A 21361-nucleotide genomic window follows, 5' to 3' on the forward strand; every position below is an offset into this window, starting at 1 on the left:
CTCCCACCCTCCCGACCCAAGGCGGGGTTAGTTGTTCTTCCGAGGGCCAGCAACCCTCCGGCCACCCCCAGAGCTCCCTGTCTTCCCCCTCCTCCTCTTCCCTCCGATTTTTAATCCAGGGGTTTGGGAGGAGGGAGGGAACCAACCCGAGGCCAGATGTGTGCGAGTCCCCCGCTGCCACCTCCTCCCTCCTCTCGGGCATCTTAAAACCCGGAGCGCTAACGCGGGAGGATCCGGAGTTAAACGCGGCGCAAACAACTCCGCTCCGGGGCTCCTCAGGGAGTGGAAGCCGGGAGGGACTTGGGGGGGCGGGGGAGGGAGGGAAGGAAGTCGGGCATGCTCAGTAGGCTGGACAAAGTTTTTTTTTTTTTTTCCTCCTTTTTTTTTTTCGGTCGCAAGTAGGAAGCTTTTTGCACTCCACCACCTCTGGCCGCTGGGAAGACGTCATCGCTTCCGCCCTACTTCCTCCTCCTGTTGGCGGTGGTGAGAATCCAATATGGAGTAAATCGGTAGAGTCGAGAGATGGGGCTCGGACTGGGCGCCCTGCACCGCCTTCCGGGCGCACCTCCCCTGGCCGCCGAGCGCTCCCCGGAACCGTGATTGGCCCGGCCCCCCGGGGGCAACCCCGGGCCGAGCCCCCGCCCGCGGCCGGCCCTCTTCCCCTGCTCTCGGCAGTCCCCGCCGCTCCACCGCGCGCTTGTTTTTCTCCTCCTCTCCCCTACCGCCGTCCCCTGCCCAAATCTCTCCGCTCCGCCCGCTCCCGAGCCCTCGGAGCCCCCGCCCGCTTTTGCCCCTCGGCCCTGCGGCGCTCACTCCCCGCGAAGCTTGCCTGTGCACCCCTTCTCCAGACCTCACCCCACGCTCCGGTCGCCCTGCTTCCCTTTCTGCCTTCTGCGGCGCCCCCTTCATCTCTAGCAGCTCCCCCCAACCAAATCAGGCGATCTCCGGAGATGTGAAGAAGGGGGTTGGGGGGGGAGGATGAGCGGACAGGAAGATGAAGGGAGCAAAGCTGCCCGCCGCGGGACAGGCGTCTAGGTGAACAGGAAAATGACCGAAGAAACACACCCGGACGAGTAAGTTTGGCCACGGGGTGGGACGAGGGTGCCCCGCGAGGGCAGCGTGGGGCCCGGGGCTGAGGACGCGGGCGGAGACGCTGTTTGGGTGAACTTGGCTTGGGGTGAAGCGACTCGCTGGTCTATGGGGTGTGGGACGCGAGATTTCCCCCCTTGTTGATGAAGTGAGGAGGGGGCGAAAACTGCTGCAGGCTGGAGGGGGCGCGCGTTGGGTCGGCGGGCTGGTGGCCGCTGCGGGGGCCAAGGGCGCGCGGGTGACCTCCGGGCGGTCCCCGATCCCTCTCTGGAGACTCAAATCACCCCTCCTCTCGAGATCCTCCGCGGCGGGAGCGGAACACCTGACACCCCCGCTCCGGCTTCCAGGGGTCGGTGGGTTTTGACCCGGTGACTTTTGTAACTCTCCCGCCCCCTCTGGTAGCCCCGCGGTCCCTTCGGAAGCCCACTGGGGCCCAGGCTCCGCCATGTCGTTTTCTTGAATCGCTCTCATTTGCATACCACATTTTCATTCATAAAAAACACTGCGGAGCTAAGGGAGGACTGGGCACGGCTTGCGCTAGGGTCTGCGTGCACCCGGGTCCCCGCGCAGGCCGGCGTGTTGGAGCAGCCCTGGGGCCCCGCGGCGCGTGTGCGTGTGTGTGCACGCGTTGGCCGGCCAGGGACAGGCGCCCCGCGGGGTCTGGGCTGTTCGGGGGGCGGATCCGAGGGTGTGCGGCGGGGGAGGGCGGGAGCCTGCGGGGCAGCGAGCTGCGGGGCCCTTGTGTGTATATCTCTGTGTGTCTCTGTGTGTATCTTTGTGTATATCTATGTGTGCGCGCGTGCACAGGAGTGCGTGCCCGGCCCGCGGGCCCGAGGCGAACAAAGCTCGGGGCTCTTCGCTGGAGGGGCTCTCCGGCGCACCCACCTCCCCTCGCGGGACCCGTGTCTTCCTTCAGCCCCTGGCCGAGGTGCAGCTTTTTGTGGCCCTGCGGCCGCCGAGGCGGCTTTGCCTTTCTTCTGCCAGCGCCCGAGGCGTTTCCGATCGCGGGTGCGACTAGAGGTTGGGCTGCAGGGCCGGGTGCCTGAGATCGTCGGCCTCGGGTCCGAGCGGTCACCGCATCGCGGCGGCCGCTGCTGCTCAGTGGCTGTGCCCGCCACAGCCACTTTTTTTTTTGTGAATAAGACTCTCTCCTTTATTGTCACATGATATCTCTCCCCTCCTCCCCTGCACATTCATAAATCCGGAGCCTGTCTCGGCTCCTTTCATTCAGAGCTGCCATTAGCCAAGGTAGCGGCGGCGCCGGCTGGGGCGCAGAGAGCGGGTCGGCAGCCACGGGAACTTGCCTAGAGGGAGGGCCCAGCGTGTGTCTGCGCCGACTTGGGGGCTGCGGATATGCAGCGCCAGAGGTCTTTTGCCCCCGCGAGCATTGAGACCCGATGCAGAGAGGGGAAGTGACTCAGGGCTGGCCAGCGGGGAGGGCTTGTCTTGCAGCAGGTGATAGAATGCTGTGCTGTAAGCATCTACTCACTATTTTTTTTTTTAGTTCCCCGTTGTCCTTTGGTGTCTGCTGTCGCCGGGCGGGGCGGGAGGGGGTGTCGGGAGAGTTGGTGTTTGGGAAAGGGAATTTCCTTTCTCTGGGTCCCCAGGGACCTTTGGCTGCAGTAACCCCTAGTCTGCCAGACACCCGTCTTAGAACACCTGTCCCATAAGTAGCCTGAGAAGATCTTAGGTGGTGTGCATGTCCCATGTCCCACCACATCTGTTGGTCTTTCTATGTTAGACCTTTGCTTGGCTTTAATAGACTGTATCTTGAAATGGTAAAATGAAAAATGTTGCCCTTCTAGGGCTGAAATATGGGTGGGGTAAGGAATATGCTGGGCCTTGCCCCCTTTTGGACATGACTATTAATAATAAACAGGTATTTTTATGGGTCCTTGTTTGTCCCTGCACACACAATAGCAGTAGTAGCAGGAAGGGAAGATTGCCGTGCTCAGGGCTTTTTGAAGATTGATTGGTTCATCACCCTAGATTGGGGTTCCTTGCCTCCATTCCTCAAGGATGCTGGCCTGGCCGCTTCCTTTCTAGGGCAGGTCAGCTTTGTATTCTATCCCATCTGATATCCAAAGCGAAAGGATTTCAGGTGGAATCACCAACAAGAAATAAATATTTTTCTTCCAGGCTTTCAGAGCAGTTTGGCATGGAACTGGCTGTCCCTACTGCTGTCAGAAGCCCAGTTGAGACAATGGATATTTGAGGATAGGTTCTGGTTTCAGTTAGAGAATCAGAAAGCTGTGGCGCCTTAGCCTGCTGCAAAAATGGCCTTCTCTGAATTACTTTTAATGCAATGACCTTGTCATGAGACAAGAAATGCCTGGTAAGAAAATGGGCTGCATGGTTTGTATAAACTGCCATTTGTGGACATTGTCCATTATATTGTTCATCGTTCTTATGTAATGGCCCATCTGAAAAATTCCTTTTAAATGCTGGTGCCCGGAAGAATGTTTCTTTCAGACTTACAGGGCAATGCTGTGATTGGTTTTCTGTTTTGTTTTATTATTTACTACCACTGTCTCAAGCTCAGAGCTAAAATTTTTGCTTGGTTATGGTAGCCATATTAGCTTAGGTTTTTGCTAGATTTATTTACCACTCCTCTCTATGCATTTCAATCTATTTTCTGTTTTCTCTTCTAATGGTTTTTATGTTTGAGCTTCCTTAGATACCTTTTGGAAGTAGGCAAGGTGTGTTATAAGGAAGTGACATCAAACTGGAAACTCAAGGGAGATATATTTGTGTCTTAGGTAAAATAGGTCTTCCTGATAGTCCACATATATTTAAGGTTTTTATTAAACAGTACAGGTATTTAAATATATTTAGCAATAAATCAGAACCTTGCAAGTGATAAAATCGTGCTTAATTTTAAAAAATATGTTTTGTCTTCTAATGTTCTTTTTTCTGTCATTTTAAAATTACTCTCTAATGAATATACGCACATAAATTTAGTAAAGCTCTTTTTGCTGATGGTTCTAAACAATAGCTTCAGTATAAAAAGTACCCTGACCCTTCTGTCCCTCTCCAGACAGAAATGCATGTTAAGATTTATAACTACAGATTTTTTTCAGTAAGTGAAAATTAAAGATAATTAAATTTAAAAATTAAAGATAATTAAAATAATTCAGTAAATTATTGAAAGTGACCTTTTGTACAAAGGAAATGGAAAAAAATTTTTTAAGTCATGTGTGTTTCATCTGTATCTTTAAATCACTGGATCATGGCTATGAATGATTTGGAAATTTGCAGACAAAATGAAGAAACTCTTCTCAAGGAGCAGTAACTCAAGAGCCACTCAGCTACCGTCCAGCTTTCTATTTTGTTGCTGATCTCTTCTCCGCAACACACATCTTGCTGAGGATGGATTTATAACTCCTCCCTCACTCATACTTTCCCTAATGTTGAAAGGTTTCCCATTTGGAAAAAAAACTTAAAAAGCTTAAATATTTTTTGCTGAACTATTTCAAAGAAATTAGACATTAGAACTCTTATATTCAGTTACTTGAGCTTGCTTTCCAAAAGATGAGCATACTCTTATGTGAAACCACAAGACAATGATTATACTTCACAGAATTAAGAATAATTCCCTGAGGTCTTTACTCTCAGTCTCAACTGACTGAAAAATGTCTGATTGGTTATTTCAGCCAAAGGCCAAAGATCCTGCTTTAAATGCATTGTAACATATGGCTCAAGGCTTAGCCATTTGGTCACCTTCTGATCCAAGGCAAGTTACTGATGTCACCTTCTGATCCAAGGCAAGTTACTGATGTATCTCACTTTGCTTTTATCTGAGTGAATAAAATGGGAATAAAAACTGCTGATTTCGTGGAGTTGCTGTGGGAATTAAATGAGCTGCTGCTGCTGCTGCTGCTAAGTCGCTTCAGTCGGGTCCGACTCTGTGCGACCCCGTAGATGGCAGCCCACCAGGCTCCCCGATCCCTGGGATTCTCCAGGCAAGAACACTGGAGTGGGTTGCCTTTTCCTTCTCCATTAAATGAGCTAGCCTGTGTAAAGCTTACAGCACACACTAGGAATAACACAGATTTCTGGTGTCGGCTCATCGCTGGACACCGAGAGAGGTTTTTTACAGTCTCACTTTCAAATAACCCTGTGAGGGAGGTGTTACCACATTTAACCGATGAGGAAGCTTACATTACTTACCGAAGACAGCAAATATTTTTATAGGACTTTACTCCTTTAGTCTTTTCAACAATCTGTGCTGTATATGGTTTTGTTTGCTGTGTAGTCGCTCAGTCATGTCTGACTCTTTAGCCACCCCATGGACTATAGCTCACCTAACTTCTCTGTCCACAGGATTCTCCAGGCAAGAATACTGGAGTGAGTTGCCATTTCCTTCTCCAGGGGATCTTCTCAACCTGGGGATCGAACTCGTGTCTCCTGCATTGGCAGACAGCTTCTTTACCACTGAGCCTCCAGGGAAGCACATATGGTTTTATTACCTCCATTTATAGGGTGGGGTGAAATCAAGACACAGAGAGGTTAAATAAACCTAGTAGGCTGTCTCAGGAAGGACTGTATTTTCAAGCACCACAAGGTGCTATCTCAGAAGGGCAGAGGGTGGCTAGCTTTAGTCATTCTGACTTCAAAGCTCAGACCGTTTCTGCCAGTCATACTGTCCCTAATTCTTCTGAATTAGTGACATCCTGTCATTGCCATAACTTTTTTCACTTCCCTTATCTTCCCTGAAAATGCTATGAGGCACATACTGAATTAAAGTGAATTTAAGTAAACTTGGAGTTGTTACACCTTAAGATAATGGAAGGAATGTGAATTCAGAGTTGATTATTACTGGAATGTTAGCTCTATAGTTATTGAATTAAGAGTTGTGGAAATTAGACACAATGCAACAAGTATTGATCCCTTCTTTTTGCCTTAGCCTTAAAAAAGTAGGTGTGTTTCTACTCGTGTTTCTACTCTACCAGAATAGAATGCTGGAGTCGACTAGGAATTGGAATCTTGGCCTCTTCCTTAGAAAATCTTAAAAGCGAAACAGAACAAAAAACTTGGAAAGACCTTTAACAAGCTTATAAGCCAGGACATTGTTATTGTGTAAAAAGACATTGTCATTGTATAAAGTTAAGGCCTCTACTACTACTACTACTACTGCTAAGTCACTTCAGTCGTGTCCGACTCTGTGCGACCCCATAGACGGCAGCCCACCAGGCTCCCCCGTCCCTGGGATTCTCCAGGCAGGAACACTGGAGTGGGTTGCCATTTCCTTCTCTGCAAGGTTATAGTCTTGGTAGCTGGTGGGCGTTCACTAACCTCCATCTGCTGAGTTTGTTTCCACAGGGATCTTAACAGATGCTACTTCCTTTCCAGCTGTACCTGATTCCCTCTGCTTTCTGGTCCCTTTAACCAATAACATATATAAAAAGTGGATCAGTATCAATATGAAAACTGTTCTTCTCAATGGTCCACTCGCTCATGCTGTTTATTCCGGAATGTTCTTCTTTCTTTCTCCAACATGTGAAATTCTGCTCATTCCCTTACTACTAGCCCTGAGTCATTCGTCTTCTGAGGTCCTCCTGGACTTCCCCCTCCCTCACTCCCTAAGAAAAAATGGTGGACTCTTGATAGCACTTTCCCTCCACACTGTATGACAGTTCTCACCATTTAGAGTTGGGTTTGTTATACACAGCTACATCTGTCCCAAAATAGGAGCTTTTGGGATTCAGGGTTACCTCTCTTGCCTAGTTTTCTACTTGTTGGCCTAATAGAATCGGGCACATTGTGGTAGTTTTTAATAAAGATCTATTAAGTTAAAAAAACGAATCTGATTATTTTAAAATGTTGTTTTGTCCTTGCTGACAAATGCAATAATTATAATTGTTGTATTTGGTTAACTTAGGGTGTGTGTAAGCCTCCTTCTGAGAAACTCCCATGTTTTGCCTGTAGCCCTTGACGTGTCTTGTGGAAACTGGTCGCAGAACTATCTGGTGTTGGTGATCTGTGATGAAAAAGTCAAAACCATTTTGATTCCAATCACTGTTGTGGGAACTGGGAAATGGAAGAGTCTAAACTCAATAAGCCAGGGCCTGTGTTTTGTGCCTCTTCAAGATAGTGTCTGCTGAGATCAAAATATTAACAATTTGCAATAACTACAGGGTTCTCGTGGAGTCTTAACACTTGAAGTTGGAGACAGCTGTGCCGATGAGCGCCACTGTTGGCAGAGTTCCTGTGTTATGGGGTGGAACACAAATATACAGTCTAACAGCAGAATCCTCAGAAACTTGAACAAGATGATAATAGAGGCAGAGCAGGAAGTTTTTGCGATTGGCTGTTTGTTTTGGCTTGTTTTCTCTTAAGTAAATTGGGCTGCCCCTTTTTTTTTTTTTTAAGACCCAGCCATATTGATAAACTCGTTAACTATTGTAAATGTTTCTTTTTGATCAGTATTTTTTAAGGCATTGTCTAAGGCTTTTAGTCACTGGAGTAGAAGGAATATTTTGCACTGGTGGGCAGCATGCTCTGTGAAGCAAACTTGTGTTTTCTGTGTGCCTGCCATGGTAGGCATGAAAGATGGTTACCACAGCTTGATGTGGTCCCTGTCAGGGGAAGGAAATCAGGCCAGGATCTTAGTAAAATGCTTGATATTAACTGGCATAGGACTTGGCTAAATTAAGGACCAACTGTTTAGTAATTACTCATTTCTCAGGTAATCTTTGTCAACAATATGTTCACTTGGGGTATGTTGCACACATGATAGCAAATCCTGCTTATGTTATTTATGCTACTTTCAAGGGGCAGCTGAATATTTATTTTAAAACAGAATTTCTATGTTGATTGCCCCAAGAGCATACAGACAATAAAGAATCAACCTGCAATGCAGGAAACCTGGCGTTTGATCCCTGGGTTGGGAAGATTCCTTGGAGAAAGGAATGGCTACCCCCACTCCAGTATTCTTGCCCAGAGAATCCCATGAACGGAAAAGTCTAGCAGGCTATAATCCACAGGGTCACAGAGTTGGACACGACTGAGCAGCTAAGCACACACAAGAGCATACAGGTGAAAAAACGAATTTTTACTTCACCCTGGCATTTAGCAGTTGTGATTGAAGAGATAAAAAAAGATATGAGCACCTTCAAAACGTATGGGTTTGGCTCCTCCTCTTTGTAGAAATAACGATTTTTCAAATTGTGGTTCCATTCTTAGATTTATTTCCTGTGGTCCATTCATAGGTGCTTAAAACTTAATTATCAGGCTGAGTTGTTAAAATTGTCTTTCCTGGTTCATCCTTGTCTTTCATTTTCACTGTTTAGTCCTCTTACTTCTTTTTCTCATTGCTTTGGCTCTGGCCTCCAGTATTGATTTTTCAGATACACAGTTTATTTTGTATTTGCATCCCACCCTGAGAATGCACCCAGAAGCCTGGCCCATCTGCCCTTCCAGTTGTGGGAATAATAGCTTATTGACCTGTACACCCATCTTCAGGCAGAGTGCTAAGCCCATAGTAGGCTTTCTGCAAACATTCATTGATTGATTAAATGTTCATTAATTGAAAAAGAGTTTTACCCTATATAAAAAATTAAATGATTATTCGTATTGTATGTACATCCAGAAAGACTTGAAGTTGTTTGTTTTTAAACACTACCAAGAGGGGCAGGGTGCCATTATGGTGGTGGCGGAAATGTGGGCTTTGGGGTCATTCTCTACTTCTTTCCTCTTCTGATGCTTACTGTCAGTTTGCTTACCTATGTAGTAGCATCCTTTGCTCTCTTGCCACCCCTGTCTGGTCTAGAACTCATATTATCAACAGCGTTCAAATTCTTTCTAAAACAAAGAGTCAGTAGGCTTGTGGGGGGGAATGGATGAGGCTGAGAGTTCTCTTAGGAGTAAGCTGGCTTATGGCTTGTTTTGTCTATTTGTGTGCCATATTAGTGTTTGTGTTTATATTTCCATCCAGGGAATAAAGTGGAGGCTTGGCCAGAGATTTAATCATCTACATCCCAATAAGTTTACTCATTTTTGTAGAACTTTTAAAGCTGAATAAGTGTAAATACAGTCTTAAACAGAGTAATTAAATGTCTCTCCTTTGTTTAATAGGTTAAATCAAAATCTGGGATTTTTCTCAGGCTCAAAATTCTGAAACAGGTCTGCTGTGCCTGGACGGTGTGCCCTGGCCTAATGCTACTTCTGTCCCTGAAGGCTAATACTTGTCTTCGCGTTAGACTGTGGGTCAACAAGTTTCAGGCTTCCCAGGTGGCGCAGTGGTAAAGGATCTGCCTGCCAATGCTGGATACACAGGAGACTCAGGTTCGATCCCTGGGTTGGGAAGATCCTCTGGAGGAGGAAAGGCAACCCGCTTCACTATTCTTGCCTGGAAAATTCCATGAACAGAGGAGCCATGGGGTCTCAATAGAGTTATACATGACCGAGTACGCATGCACAGATTTCAGATTAGGAGTTTGCTCTTTGTGAACCAGTTCTGTTCTTACATGTCTTTTTATACTAAGGAAAAGTAGTGGATATCAGATGACAGGTGTCCATTGGAAATGTGGTATTCTCTGAATCTAAGGAACTTCACTTTAGAAAATACTTGGCCACCAATTGAAAAGCCATGTATAAATTATTTATTGGATAAAATAAATAGTAGTTAGGGTGAGACTGGAGGAGAGGGAGTGACTAGCAGCAGAGTGCCCTTCACTTGCTTCACAGTGTTCCAGCCACCTTCCTGCCAGACAGGACCCCAGCTGTGGCTCAGAGGGAGCCTCTGCCCTCGGGGAGCTTACATTCTAGGGTGCTAGGCACTTCCTTGTGCCTAAAGGGTGTGACCCCAGAGTTATCTGGATGATGGGCTGATGGTGGACTGGCCAGAGGTGTTTCCCCTCTTCATCCTTTGCAGAGTTACCCCTCAAGCTGCAGGCGTTGGGATTCCCAGGTTTAGGGTACAGGGAACTCCTTGTCCAAAGCTTTAGAGGAGCTCCACACCCTTCCCAGATCCCCTAACAAATTCTTGAGTCATTTTTAGGGTGAGTGTGTGTTGTGTGTTCATACACATACACTCATGCACTCAGATGTGGATGGATTATGTCCATGAATCAACAGTGTCCACAGCTGCAGGCGAAGAAAAGATTCAGCCAGGTTAAGTATCTTGTCTGAGGTCACAGAGCAGGATTTGTTATTTTTACCCAGGTCCTTTGACTTCACATCTCGTGTCTGTAGAACAACTATTTATGAACAACTGCCTAGAGTCTCAGTTTTTGCAAAGAATCTGTTGCGTGTACAGTTTGACTTATATTACCATTGAGCAAGTGAAATTAGAACTCTGTAAAGGGCTTCCTTAGTGGCTCAAACGGTAAAGAATCCACCTGTCGTACAGGAGACCCAGGTTCGATCTATGGGTCCGGAAGATCCCCTGGAGTAGGAAATGACGACTCACTCTAGTATTCTTGCCTGGAAAGCTCCCTGGACAGAGGAGCCTGATGGGCTATAGTCCACAGGGTTGCATAGAGTTGGTCACAACTGAAGTGACTTAGCATGCATGCACAGAATCCCGTAAATGCCTCAGGACAGTGAGGTGACATTTCTTCCTCGCCTGTTCAGCTCTGTGGAGCAGAGAACCAGTGCCCACAGAGATGGCATTTTCTGTACTGATACAAAGAGCAGTTCTACAGAGACCGCTTTTGGAAAGACAACCAGCCACCTTGCCCTTGATGGAGTGTGTGTGAGCAAGATAGTTAACGAAGCTTGCTGTTCATTAAAACCTGGTTTGAGCCTAGCTATTTTGAGAAGAGGATTAAACCTGAATGTGCAAGGGAATCTTATAAAATGAGGATTCTGGTTCAGGAAGGCCTGAGATGCTGCATTTTTAGCCAACTTCCCGATGCTGCTGGTGCAGTTCCAAGGACCCCTGTTTGAGTAGCAAGAGCCTGTCCTTGTGATGACGGTGAGCTCCCAGCTGCCAGGTTTGTGTCTTCAGAGGCAACCTCACATACTTGGCATTTGAAACTTGCTGAAGAAGCTCATTGGTCAAGAAGGTGGTGTTTCCACGCAGAGAGATATTATCAAGGGCCTGCCTTTACCCATTGTTGGCAGGACTTTCAGCTTTGAGGTGTAGCTTGATCTTTAGATGGTAAGGTGCTGGAAGAATTTTTTCTTTTTTTATGACTGAAAAAGTTCTTGGTGAATGCCAGACAGCCCAGGAAATCCATCACTGAAAGAGAAATAGGAAGTCCCAGCACTTTGTATATAATGTCTGTCAGCTGGCATTCTGCACCTTCCAGACAAATCAGTCTCCTATGGAAAACCAGCCGCCCCGGGAGCAAGCACACTCAGCCCTAGAAGAAATCACAGGAAGTAATTAAACCAAGAAGGTCAGAGAAAGAGGAAGTGGTTGTGTTGTTTCTGATGCGAATAGCATTGTTGTCCTGGGGATCAAGATGATGATGTTTAAGTCTTCTGGAATGTGACTGCTTGGGGACTTGATTGTATTTAAATTGCAGCCCTTTTAGTTTATTCTTTTAGACAGCAATCTAGTTAGGAAATGAATTGCTGTTAGGTCTTATCAGGAATCCCCACGTGCCTAAACAGAAGTCTTAGGCAGCAAGTTGCTTATAGCTTAGCAAATTGCACTTAAGTAAAATGAATGTCAAGACTATTAGAGGTTAATTTTAGGTGTCTGGAGTTCTCCCTAATTCTCCTGATTAAACACTTTAACATAATAGTTTCCTTAATTGGAATAATGATAGAATATTAGCATGCATATTAAACCATTTACCCAAATTTGAATAGGGTTAAAATGCAAATTATCCATCACTTGTCAGCGCTTACTCTTTAGAGATAATTCCTGGGGAGAAACTGAAAGTGGCTTTCTACCTGAGGCAGCATTGCCAGGAAAGCCAAGAATAGACCGGAGGACTAGTGTAAGACCCTTCTCCCCCAGAAAAGAAGTGCTGGAAATACCACCGCCTGTGATAGTAGTCAATACAACAAGAAGGTAGATGGAATGAGAAATCTGAAGTGAGCTAACTGTGGACCCTCTCTGGTGGTATCTTCATTGGCCCATTGGTATATTTCAGAGGAAGGTGATAAGAGACTTAAGGTCCTTCCCCAGCATTTAGGGGCTTCCCTGGTGGCTCAGATGGTAAATAATCTGCCTGCTGTGCGGGAGATCTGGGTTCGATCCCCGGGTCAGAAAGATCCCCTGGAGAAGGGAGTGGCAACCCACTCCAGTATTCTTGCCTGGAGAGTCCCATGGACAGAGGAGCCTGGCGGGCTACAGCGCATGGGATCGCAAAGAGTTGGACATGACTGAGTGGCTAACATGCACACCCAGCATTTAGATATCCACTTCTGAAGTCTTGAACCAGTACCTCTACCCAGCAGTTGCCCAAGTGGCTGGGGACCCATAAGCACTTCAAGTGTTGTTTGTGAAGCAAATATGTATATAACATCACCCACATATGTGTATTACTCTTTCAATGTATGCTGTTGCATTTATAAAATAATAAAATATAACCTCAATAAAATACTACTGAATTCATGGTGGATGTTTGTCATATTTTTCTCAACTCACAGTTATTAAAAATATGGCTATAATCTCTGGGGGAAGAGCGCTGGTCCCTGAGTTTTTCTGCCTTTGCATACTTACCCTTAATTGGGAATCATTGCTGTGACCCTCATTCTGTATGTAAGGACATGAGTGTGGTCTTTCACGGGGCTTCCCAGGTGGCTCAGTGGTAAAGAATCTGCCTGCCAAGCAGGAGACCTGGGTTCAATCCCTGGGTTAGGAAGATCCCCTGGAGAAGAAAAAGACTACCCACTCCAGTATTCTTGCCTGGAGAATTCCATGGACATTCACGTGGGATGCATATGCAGAGGGTGTGTTTATACTCCGGGCGGATTGAGGCTTGGGTGGAAGGTCTGAAGGAAAGCAGAGGGCGTTAGCTGAAGGTGGGTGAGGGGAGTTGAAAATGAGTCAGGACTTTCCCCGACAGAGACTTGGTACAAAGTTGGGTCTTCTCATAAGGAGGAGGGCCTGGGGGAGCTTGTTTTCTGTCTTCCAGCTTTCCCCTCTTTCTCCTCTTGCATTTATCGAACACCTGCATTGTACAGCACACAACTCTCTATTGTGGGAAAAAAGGATACACCCAACAGGAGAAGCTTTTGAACGAATACCAAGTAGCAGAGCAGATGGGGAGCAGTTTGCCTTGTGCAGCAAGTCCTGGGAGTTGGGAAACTTCGGTCCCCTTCACTTCTTTGCCACCAATGTGCCTAAGATGTCAGGGGGTCTCTCCGGACTTGGCTTTCTCAGTATAGTAATAATACTGAAGAACTCTCGTAGTTCCAGTACTGTAGGAGAGTTCTTTTTTTTTTTTTTTAATTATTTGTTTATTTTTGGCTGTGCTGGGTCTTCGTTGCTGCTTTTCTCTCTGTGGTGCGTGGGGTTCTTGTGGTGGCTTCTCTTATGGTGGAACATGGGCTCCAGGGCGCAGGGGCTCAGTAGTAGCAGCTCCTGGGCTCTCGAGCACAGGCTCAGTAATTGTGGCACATTCAGTGGATTCTTTACCACTGAGCCACCAGAGAAGCCCCAGAGTTCCTGTTTTAAGAAACCTTTTATAAGTATAATATTCTTTTTAAAAATAGAGATAAATGCAAAGAAGTTAAAGTACTTCTTGCTATGCTAGCCAAGGGGGGAGTTCACTTTCATCCAGGTGAGTCTTGAGTTTTAGCGGACTCAGGTAAGGATGGTGGTGGTGATAGTGGGGGAGGGGGCAGGTGGGGCAGGTCAGGCAGGTTGGAGAGGAGGCATCCGGCGTCCAAAGGCTTCTTCCACAGAAATCCCACCCCTGGGAAATGCTGGGGGAACTCGGAGAAAGAGCTGGTCCAGGTAGGTGAGGCTAAATTTTAGGTTTATTGCATGCCAGGCTATCAAAATCCATCTTTGAGCTTTCGTTCTTTAGGTGGAATGGTGCTGTTTAAAGTTCTGAATTAAAGGAATGATAAAGTGGTTTACTGTCGGTAAATTCCAGTTAGTTGGAGGCTACGGGCTAGGCTGGAGTCAGAGAGGCCTCTAAGAGCGTTACCCCACTGGATCTGGGCAGGGCTTTCCTTCTGGCTGTAATGAACTGCAGCAGGCACTGCTCTAGGAATCTTTGTTCTGAAGAGGTTGTTATGTTTATTGGAAGATAGGGAAGCTGTGAAATTCAAACCAAAGTTAACCAACCTACTTTGTAGATCAAACTTTTAGGCTAGTAAGAAACCAAGTGAGGTTTGGGTTTTTCTGTTTTTTGTTGTTGTTGTTGTTTTTACTACTTCTTGTATTTTTACTATTTCTTTTTTTTACTTTTTTTTTTTTTACTATTTACTATAGTTTTTTCACTATTTTATTTTATAAACTTTTTTTTTTTAAAGTATTGTTCCTCCTGCAGGAACACGGCACTGCTCAGTTGAAATTGCCCTTGTGAAGTGGAGTTGCCCTTTTCTCAGTAAAGTAAAATGGTGGCAACTTGACCATAAAATTGTAGAGCTGGAGAGCAGCTTCGGAAAATGCGAGCTCCCTTCTTGCAATCCAGAGAGGTGGAGGGATGCACCCAGGGTCACACAGCTAGTTGGTTCCCTGGGATATGTAGGCAAGCAGCTGTCATCTGTCCTTGGCTCCGGTCCTGTTTTGGGTGTTGTGTCATTCATTCATGACACTTGTTACGCTGAAACGTTGAACTCTCTGGACACCAGAAAAAGATGATGGAAACTTGTTCAGTTTAAATAAACGTAGCCCGTGTTGCCGAGGAACCATCAACATTGAACAGAGTGCCAGCCTTGGTCAGCCCCTGAACACGTGGAGAATAAGGTGAGCTGCCAGACACTGTTACTGTGTGGTTCACCTTCGGGTGGTAGGGGGTCCCATATGTGTGTTTCAAGAACAGGAGGGTAGGGAGTGGAGGCACAGGAGTGTTTCATTCAGCTCTCCATCCTGGGGAAGAAAAGATGAGGCCTTTGATGAGATGTTGAAATACATGTGACCAAGGTTTTTGCACCTGGGCACTAGCGAAAATGTCTGAAACTTCGCTGACGCTTGTCCTTCCTCCCCACCTCCAGGGACTTCTCTCCTCCCCATGTGTTTGCTTTGAGGTTAACTGCCAAGGCGATGTGGTCATAGACAGCAGGAAGTAATATATGATATGCAGGTCTCAGGGGTGGGGGTGGGGGGTTGGTGGATACCAGCATGGGAAGGGTGCCAGTTTTGGCTCACTAGGGTGAGAACTCCGAACATTTCTAAACCAACAGGTGCCTGTTACAGCAAAGAGAGGGAGGGAAGAGTTGACGAGCTAGTCATATAATGTGTATTTTTAATGGTAGCATGTTTATTTTAATTTTTGTAAGGCTGCTGCCCTACAGGTTACCTCTGATAAAATTGGGATTATCCTCTTTACCGAATGAGATAGCTACTAAGTGTTATGACCGTGTAGAAACCTAGGCTTGAGGAAGAATAAAAATCTCCAAACCAAGACATACTCTCCTCAAGAGCCCACAATCAAGCACACATGCTGGGAAGCATGTGCCACCTTGCCATGATGAGATGATCCATTTCCCAGTCCTGCTTTGGAACTATAGTTCTCAGTCAGGGCTCCTCTTGGATAACAAGATTCATACTGCTTGTGTCAGATGGATAACGTGTACTTAAAAAAATTCCTTCTCTTGGTATTCTACACCCTCCCCCTTTAGTCTCCATCAGCTGGGCGTCCTTCTTATTCATAGAGTAAAGGATCCCTTGTGAGACCAAAGATTGCTTTGTGGGGTTTCAGGTTCCACGTCCCAGTGCTTTTGGATCATCCAGACCATTAGGGCGGTTTGCTTATAAATAATTTGCCCACAGATCCCTCCTTCCACAATCCTCTTGTTCCACATGGAGCAGTGCAACAGTGACCAGGAGATAGACCACTGTGGCCCAATCTACCCATGCCTGCAGCCTGAACCAGAACTCCTCCCCAGACTGTTCTAACAAGGGCAGTTTATCAGTTTTAACAAGAGGCCGCAGGAGGAACATATCCAGCTTGGTTTGGCACACTTTCTAGGACACAACATCTGTCTGTCTTTCCATTTTCACCTTTCTCCTCCCTAGACCAACTGAATTAGAATTTCACCCTAACATCCTGTGTCAGTATTCCAAAAAATCTAGATTATACTGTGTCTTAGACTGATCAAGATTTGGAAGAGGGGAACACCCACCAAACCTAGAGGGCTATGACCAACCAACATGGCACCACCCAAGCCTTCCTCTTTTGAAAGATCCCCCTGGATGATGGGTGTTAACCAGACTTTATTGTGACGATCATTTTTTAGGTATATACAAATAGCAAATCATGTACACCTGAAACTAATATAATGTTAAATGTCAGTTGTAGCTAAAAAAAAGTTCCCGTATCACTGCCCCTGAGTCATTTACCTGAGTCATCTGTCATACAGAAGGGAATTCAAGTCACACACATCCTTATCAGGGGAGGGGACCATTGCTGTTTTCCTTCCCGCTTTCTGCATGATTCCATCTCATTCACGTTAGTAAATCATCTCTTAGGGAGGAAGATACCAAACTGATATTACATGTAAAGTGAAACCGTAAGAGACAATGCAAAATAAATTCTAATTGTTGATTCACGAGGCCTTTTTTTTAACGAACCGTCTAAAGCACACCAAAAAATCACCTACAGCTGTCCAAAATTACAACTGTTTTTTATTAACTTTTTAAAAAGTTTGACTGAAACTTTAAGAGCCCTAATAATTTTTTTCAGAAGTTTTCCTTAGTGATGTAATACAGATGCCTTTAGGATATGAATTTAGCTATTTTAATTAAGTAGTAAATACAGGAGTGTTTTTTTATTTTGTCTTTTGGTGGGGGGGTGGGTAGAATGGGGCCAGTTATTTTACAGGAAACAGGAATAGTTCTTGAATTTGATTTTTGACAAACCTTTTGTTTTTATGAGACCGGCATCTGTTTGAATTTAAAGGAAAACAGATAGAGAATCATATGCTTTACCTAGAACTGAAAAATACATTGACTTAAAACAGATGTCGCTAACAAAACTGATGCCAGGTATTAAGATTGTAGCTTGTCATCTGGAACTGTGGCACTGGATGCAAATGTGGGAGAGGCTGAAAAAGTATTTTAGTATCTTAGGAGAAAATGTGAAGGGCGCTCTTAGAAATGGGATAGAGTCTTGCACAACAGTGTGAACGTATGTACTTAATATCACTGAACCATACACTTAAAAATGGGTCCAATGGTAAATTTTATGTTGTGCATATTTTGCTACCACTAAAATAGGTTATTATTATTATTTTTTTAATGGGATCAAGTCAACTAATGACTTCATAAGAAATCTCAGAGACTTCTTTCTGGAAAAAATGGCCGTCTGAGCACAACTGCGTGGGCTGGAGGGCCTCAGACATCAAATCAATTTCACATCCTTACCTATAGGTTTCCAGCTCCTATCAATCTGTGCTTAGTTCCCTGGGCTCCCCTTTTCTGCCTCCCCCCACCGTAAAAAAAAGCTCCGCTCAAGAAGTTGGAGGCAAGATAGACTTTGAGATGAGGCCAATGGTGCTAAAGTTTGTGTATCGCCTAAAGGTTCTTGCAGTGAGTGTATTTCTTTCTAAACTGAGTCTTGAGAAAGGGTTGGAACCTCCCAGAAAGCTTTCAAGGTCCAGACAGCCTTGCAGGAGAGCTCACAGCAGAGCTGGCCTTGGGTGCGAGTGCTGTGGGTGATGAGCCCTTCCCAGGCAGGAGATCAGGATCAAGCGGAGGCTGGCACAGTATTGACCAGGAAGCATCCATGGGCGAGCACTTCACGTCCAAAGAAAGCCTCAGTGGTGACAACCATATGGGACGACAGCACAAAAGAAGTGTAAAGAACCAAAGAGGCATGTCGGCCCTTCTGCCTTTCCTCTGTTTGGAAACGAGAGGAGTCAAAACCTGGCAGGTGAAATTCATAATCATTTAATTTAAACAAACACAGGAGAACGAATGTGTGCTGAGGCCATGCCGATGAGAAAAACAACTCGCCCTTTGAACATGTTAGGCTCTTGTTTATGTAAGACTTGCTGTTTTCCTCTTTAAGTCGTTTTGCTAGTAGCCCATTGGTGGAAACTGGGTCCTTAGAGGTTCTGAAATGGCATACGCCTTGAGTGGGAATATTAGCAACTTCTATAACTTTTGGTGAATTTTGCAATAAAAATACCAAATCTATTTTACCTGCAGTTCCTCACTTTGGTTGTTGGAAATCTATAGTCCTTTATGAACTGTTTGTAGATTTGACACTTTCTGGCCTTGGGAATACTCAAGTCACCACGTCTGACACTTAATTTGGCACTCTCCATGTTGAGTAGGAAAAAAGCAAATGCTGTCATGAACTACTTTGATAAGCTTTGGGGAAAGGGTTACTCGTGATTGAGGGCGTATTTGCTCATGTGAGAGCACTCCACCCTCAACCCCCAGCCCACCCCGGGGATGGTAACGCAGGGTCTGTGAAGATCTAGTAAGTGCAGGGCTCTAAGTAGGTGCTGTTCCGCTGCCCCAGATGGCCCTTCTCCCTCTGCCCAGATACTTCCAAGATAAGGGGCCCTCGTGCCAGGTGACTTGGGTATGTGGCCCTGATCGTCAGCGAGCCCGTCTATGCAACTGCTGTCCTCTGTGGCCACAACAGCCGGCTCTCTGCTGTTCTGATCTACCTGCTGATACATGAGGAGAGCTTCTGCTGCCGAGACACCGTCCCAGTGTCCTTATCACTGTTCACGTCCAGCCGTGTGTCTTATAAAACAGGGGTCCAGAACTGGAGGTGTTTCTCCAGCTGCCTCAGGCTCGTGAATGCTGTGGGTGTTGACGTCGCCCTGACATGGGGCCTATGGTCAGTGTAGACAGATTGGGCTGTATGTGTGGAAAATGTGGCTGCCTGTGCTGAACGTGCACCCTTGACTTTGTGGGTGGGTTTCAGCTGCTCTGGGGGAGCTGATCTCTGCCCCATTCAGAAGCATAAAGAAGGCTCTCCTGGTGCCAGCCCGAGAACTTGCTGGGGTCAATTATTGCTCTTGGATAATGGGCAGGGGGAGAAAGGGAGTTCCCTCCTGCTTCAGAAGATCCCTCCACTGCTGAATGAAGGACTCTGGTCTTCTGTGTTCCCCAGTTGGTATTCTTTAGTGGGAATGAGGAAGAACAAGTAAGAAGGTGAGTGAACTGCTTATAGCACTGAAATCGTAGTTTTTCAAAGCTGGTCCTGGGCCATCTACTCAGAGTCGGTAGTCTGGAGAGCTTGTTAGAATACAGATGTCAGCAGGCCACCCAGACCTCCTGGATCAGCCTCTCTCGGCATGTGGCCCGGAGAATCTGTATTTTTAAAAAGCTCCCCAAGTGAATCCTCTGCCTGCAAGCCAGAGTTTGAGATCTATTCCCTCAATCGTAATTACATCCTGGATGTTCGTTTTCTGAAACGTCCAACTACAGAGTACTCAGGAATCTTAAAGGCCACCTTTGTGCCTTACTCCAGCCACCCAGCGCTTTTAATAGTTCCTGAGTGTGTGTTTATACAATCTGCATTTTATGAAGTCCATAAAGACATATTTACTCAACAAGTCACCAGTGCTCCAAAGGTCAGCTTCCCTCTATTTGTATGAAAGGCTCTTAACTCCAAAGTCAATTAACACCAAGATGGAAGCCAATTAAGACAAGGAAGTGAGCTGTTTAGGCTGACACTCCATCCCTAACTTTTGTCCCCTGTTGTAATTTAGTTTTACAAGTTCCTTCAGGCCAGTTAACTTTGCTTAGCTTATGCCTGTGTGGCCCGGTCCAGTGCACAGGTAAAGTGCCGTTTGACAGGTCATCATGTGAGAGTGCTGTTTGAAAGCACGTAATTAACGATTAAGTGATGTCGTGTCAGCACTTTGGCAACTGACCAAATCAGCCTACCTGCTTGCACGCTGCTGGGGTACCCTAGGAATGCTGGGGAAGGAGGGCAGGGAGACCCAGTCTCCCTCTGTGTGGCTTGTAGAGCCTGCTGTTGGGTGGCTTGCATGCCCCTGGGGTACCTTAGAAATGCTGGGGAAGGAGGGCAGGGAGACCCAGTCTCCCTCGTGTGGCTTGTAGAGCCTGCTGTTGGGTGGCTTGCGTGCCATGGGGTTACCCTAGAAATGGTGGGGAAGGGGGGCAGGGAGACTCAGTCTCCCTCCGTGTGGCTGGCTTGTAGAGCCTACTGTTGGGTGAGTCTTGCCTGGGCCCAGAGCTGAGTCATTCCTCAGAGACTTGCTGGAGGATTAAGTGAGATAACCTGGGTTGCGTGCTCAGCACAGTGCTTGGTACATAGAGCGCAAGCAGTTGAAAAAAAGGCTATCTGCTACAGCTGATGTTGATGGTTATAACATAAAAATGGAAAACCTTGAGAGAACGAACACTTCAGGTTAGCAGGTGCAGTAGGTCAGGAACTTCAGCGGATAGGCGTTCCACGGTGAAGGCGGCCAGAGTAGGCAGCCTCTGGACCCCATCCAGATGCCAGCCAGCCAGGTGCACTCCCCTGAGACCCACTCCCCCAGGGAAAGGTATGGGCCACAGCGCCTTCTGATTTTTACTGTAGATCCAGTGCCTGACATCTTTTCCCTACCTTCTCATCTATGAAATTCTCATCCTCAGGAGCAAAAAGCTAGGTCCCCTTTTGATATGATTTGAGAACCATTTTCATCTATTGAGGTCAAGAACCAAGATGGTGAGTGCAAATAACGATAAAAGAGAGACTGCCCGAGCACTGGATGAGAGGGGAGGTTGGGGGAGAACAGATAGATGTATGTATATGTGTGGCTGAGCCCCTTTGCTGTTCACCTGAAACTATCACAACATTGTTAGTTTAATCGGCTCTACCCCAATACAAAGTTGAAAAGTTGAAAATTAAGTTAAATTTTAAAAGGGAGACTGCCTGAGAAGGAGGTGTGACCAAATGCCACGACAACGTTGGAGATCCTGGCACTGCAGGGACGAGGGACAGCCCTATCTAGGCTGTTTGCAGATTCTTTGACATCTGTATGTGAATTTATACTTTTTTTTTCTTTGCATTAAAAATTACTCTTGAAGTCTTCATCAGGAAACAAAGTTTTTATTACTAGAGGTGAGACTGTTGAGGTGGATTTATTTTTTAAAGTATATTTTTTTATATATTTGATTGCGCCAGGTCTCAGTTGCAAGTGGAACCTTTAGTTGTGGCATTCGAACTCCTGGTTGCAGCATGCGGGATCTAGTTTCCTAACCAGGGATTGTACTCAGGCC

The 21361-nt window shown here is 46.2% G+C and overlaps 1 protein-coding gene across 2 annotated transcripts in view; it reads left to right on the plus strand.

Moving 5' to 3' along the window:
- Nucleotides 1-752: 752 nt before the first annotated feature.
- SPRED2 (sprouty related EVH1 domain containing 2) overlaps nucleotides 753-21361 on the plus strand; it is a 119794-nt gene continuing 99185 nt past the window's right edge. For both annotated transcript variants that reach the window (XM_068965423.1, XM_068965431.1), the window contains exon 1: nucleotides 753-1073. In XM_068965423.1, coding sequence (XP_068821524.1) covers nucleotides 1048-1073 — 26 coding nt within the window. In that variant the 5' untranslated portion in view covers nucleotides 753-1047. The remainder of the gene's footprint in view (nucleotides 1074-21361) is intronic.

Source organism: Capricornis sumatraensis, chromosome 1, assembly GCF_032405125.1.
Source record: "Capricornis sumatraensis isolate serow.1 chromosome 1, serow.2, whole genome shotgun sequence".
NCBI lineage: Eukaryota > Metazoa > Chordata > Mammalia > Artiodactyla > Bovidae > Capricornis > Capricornis sumatraensis.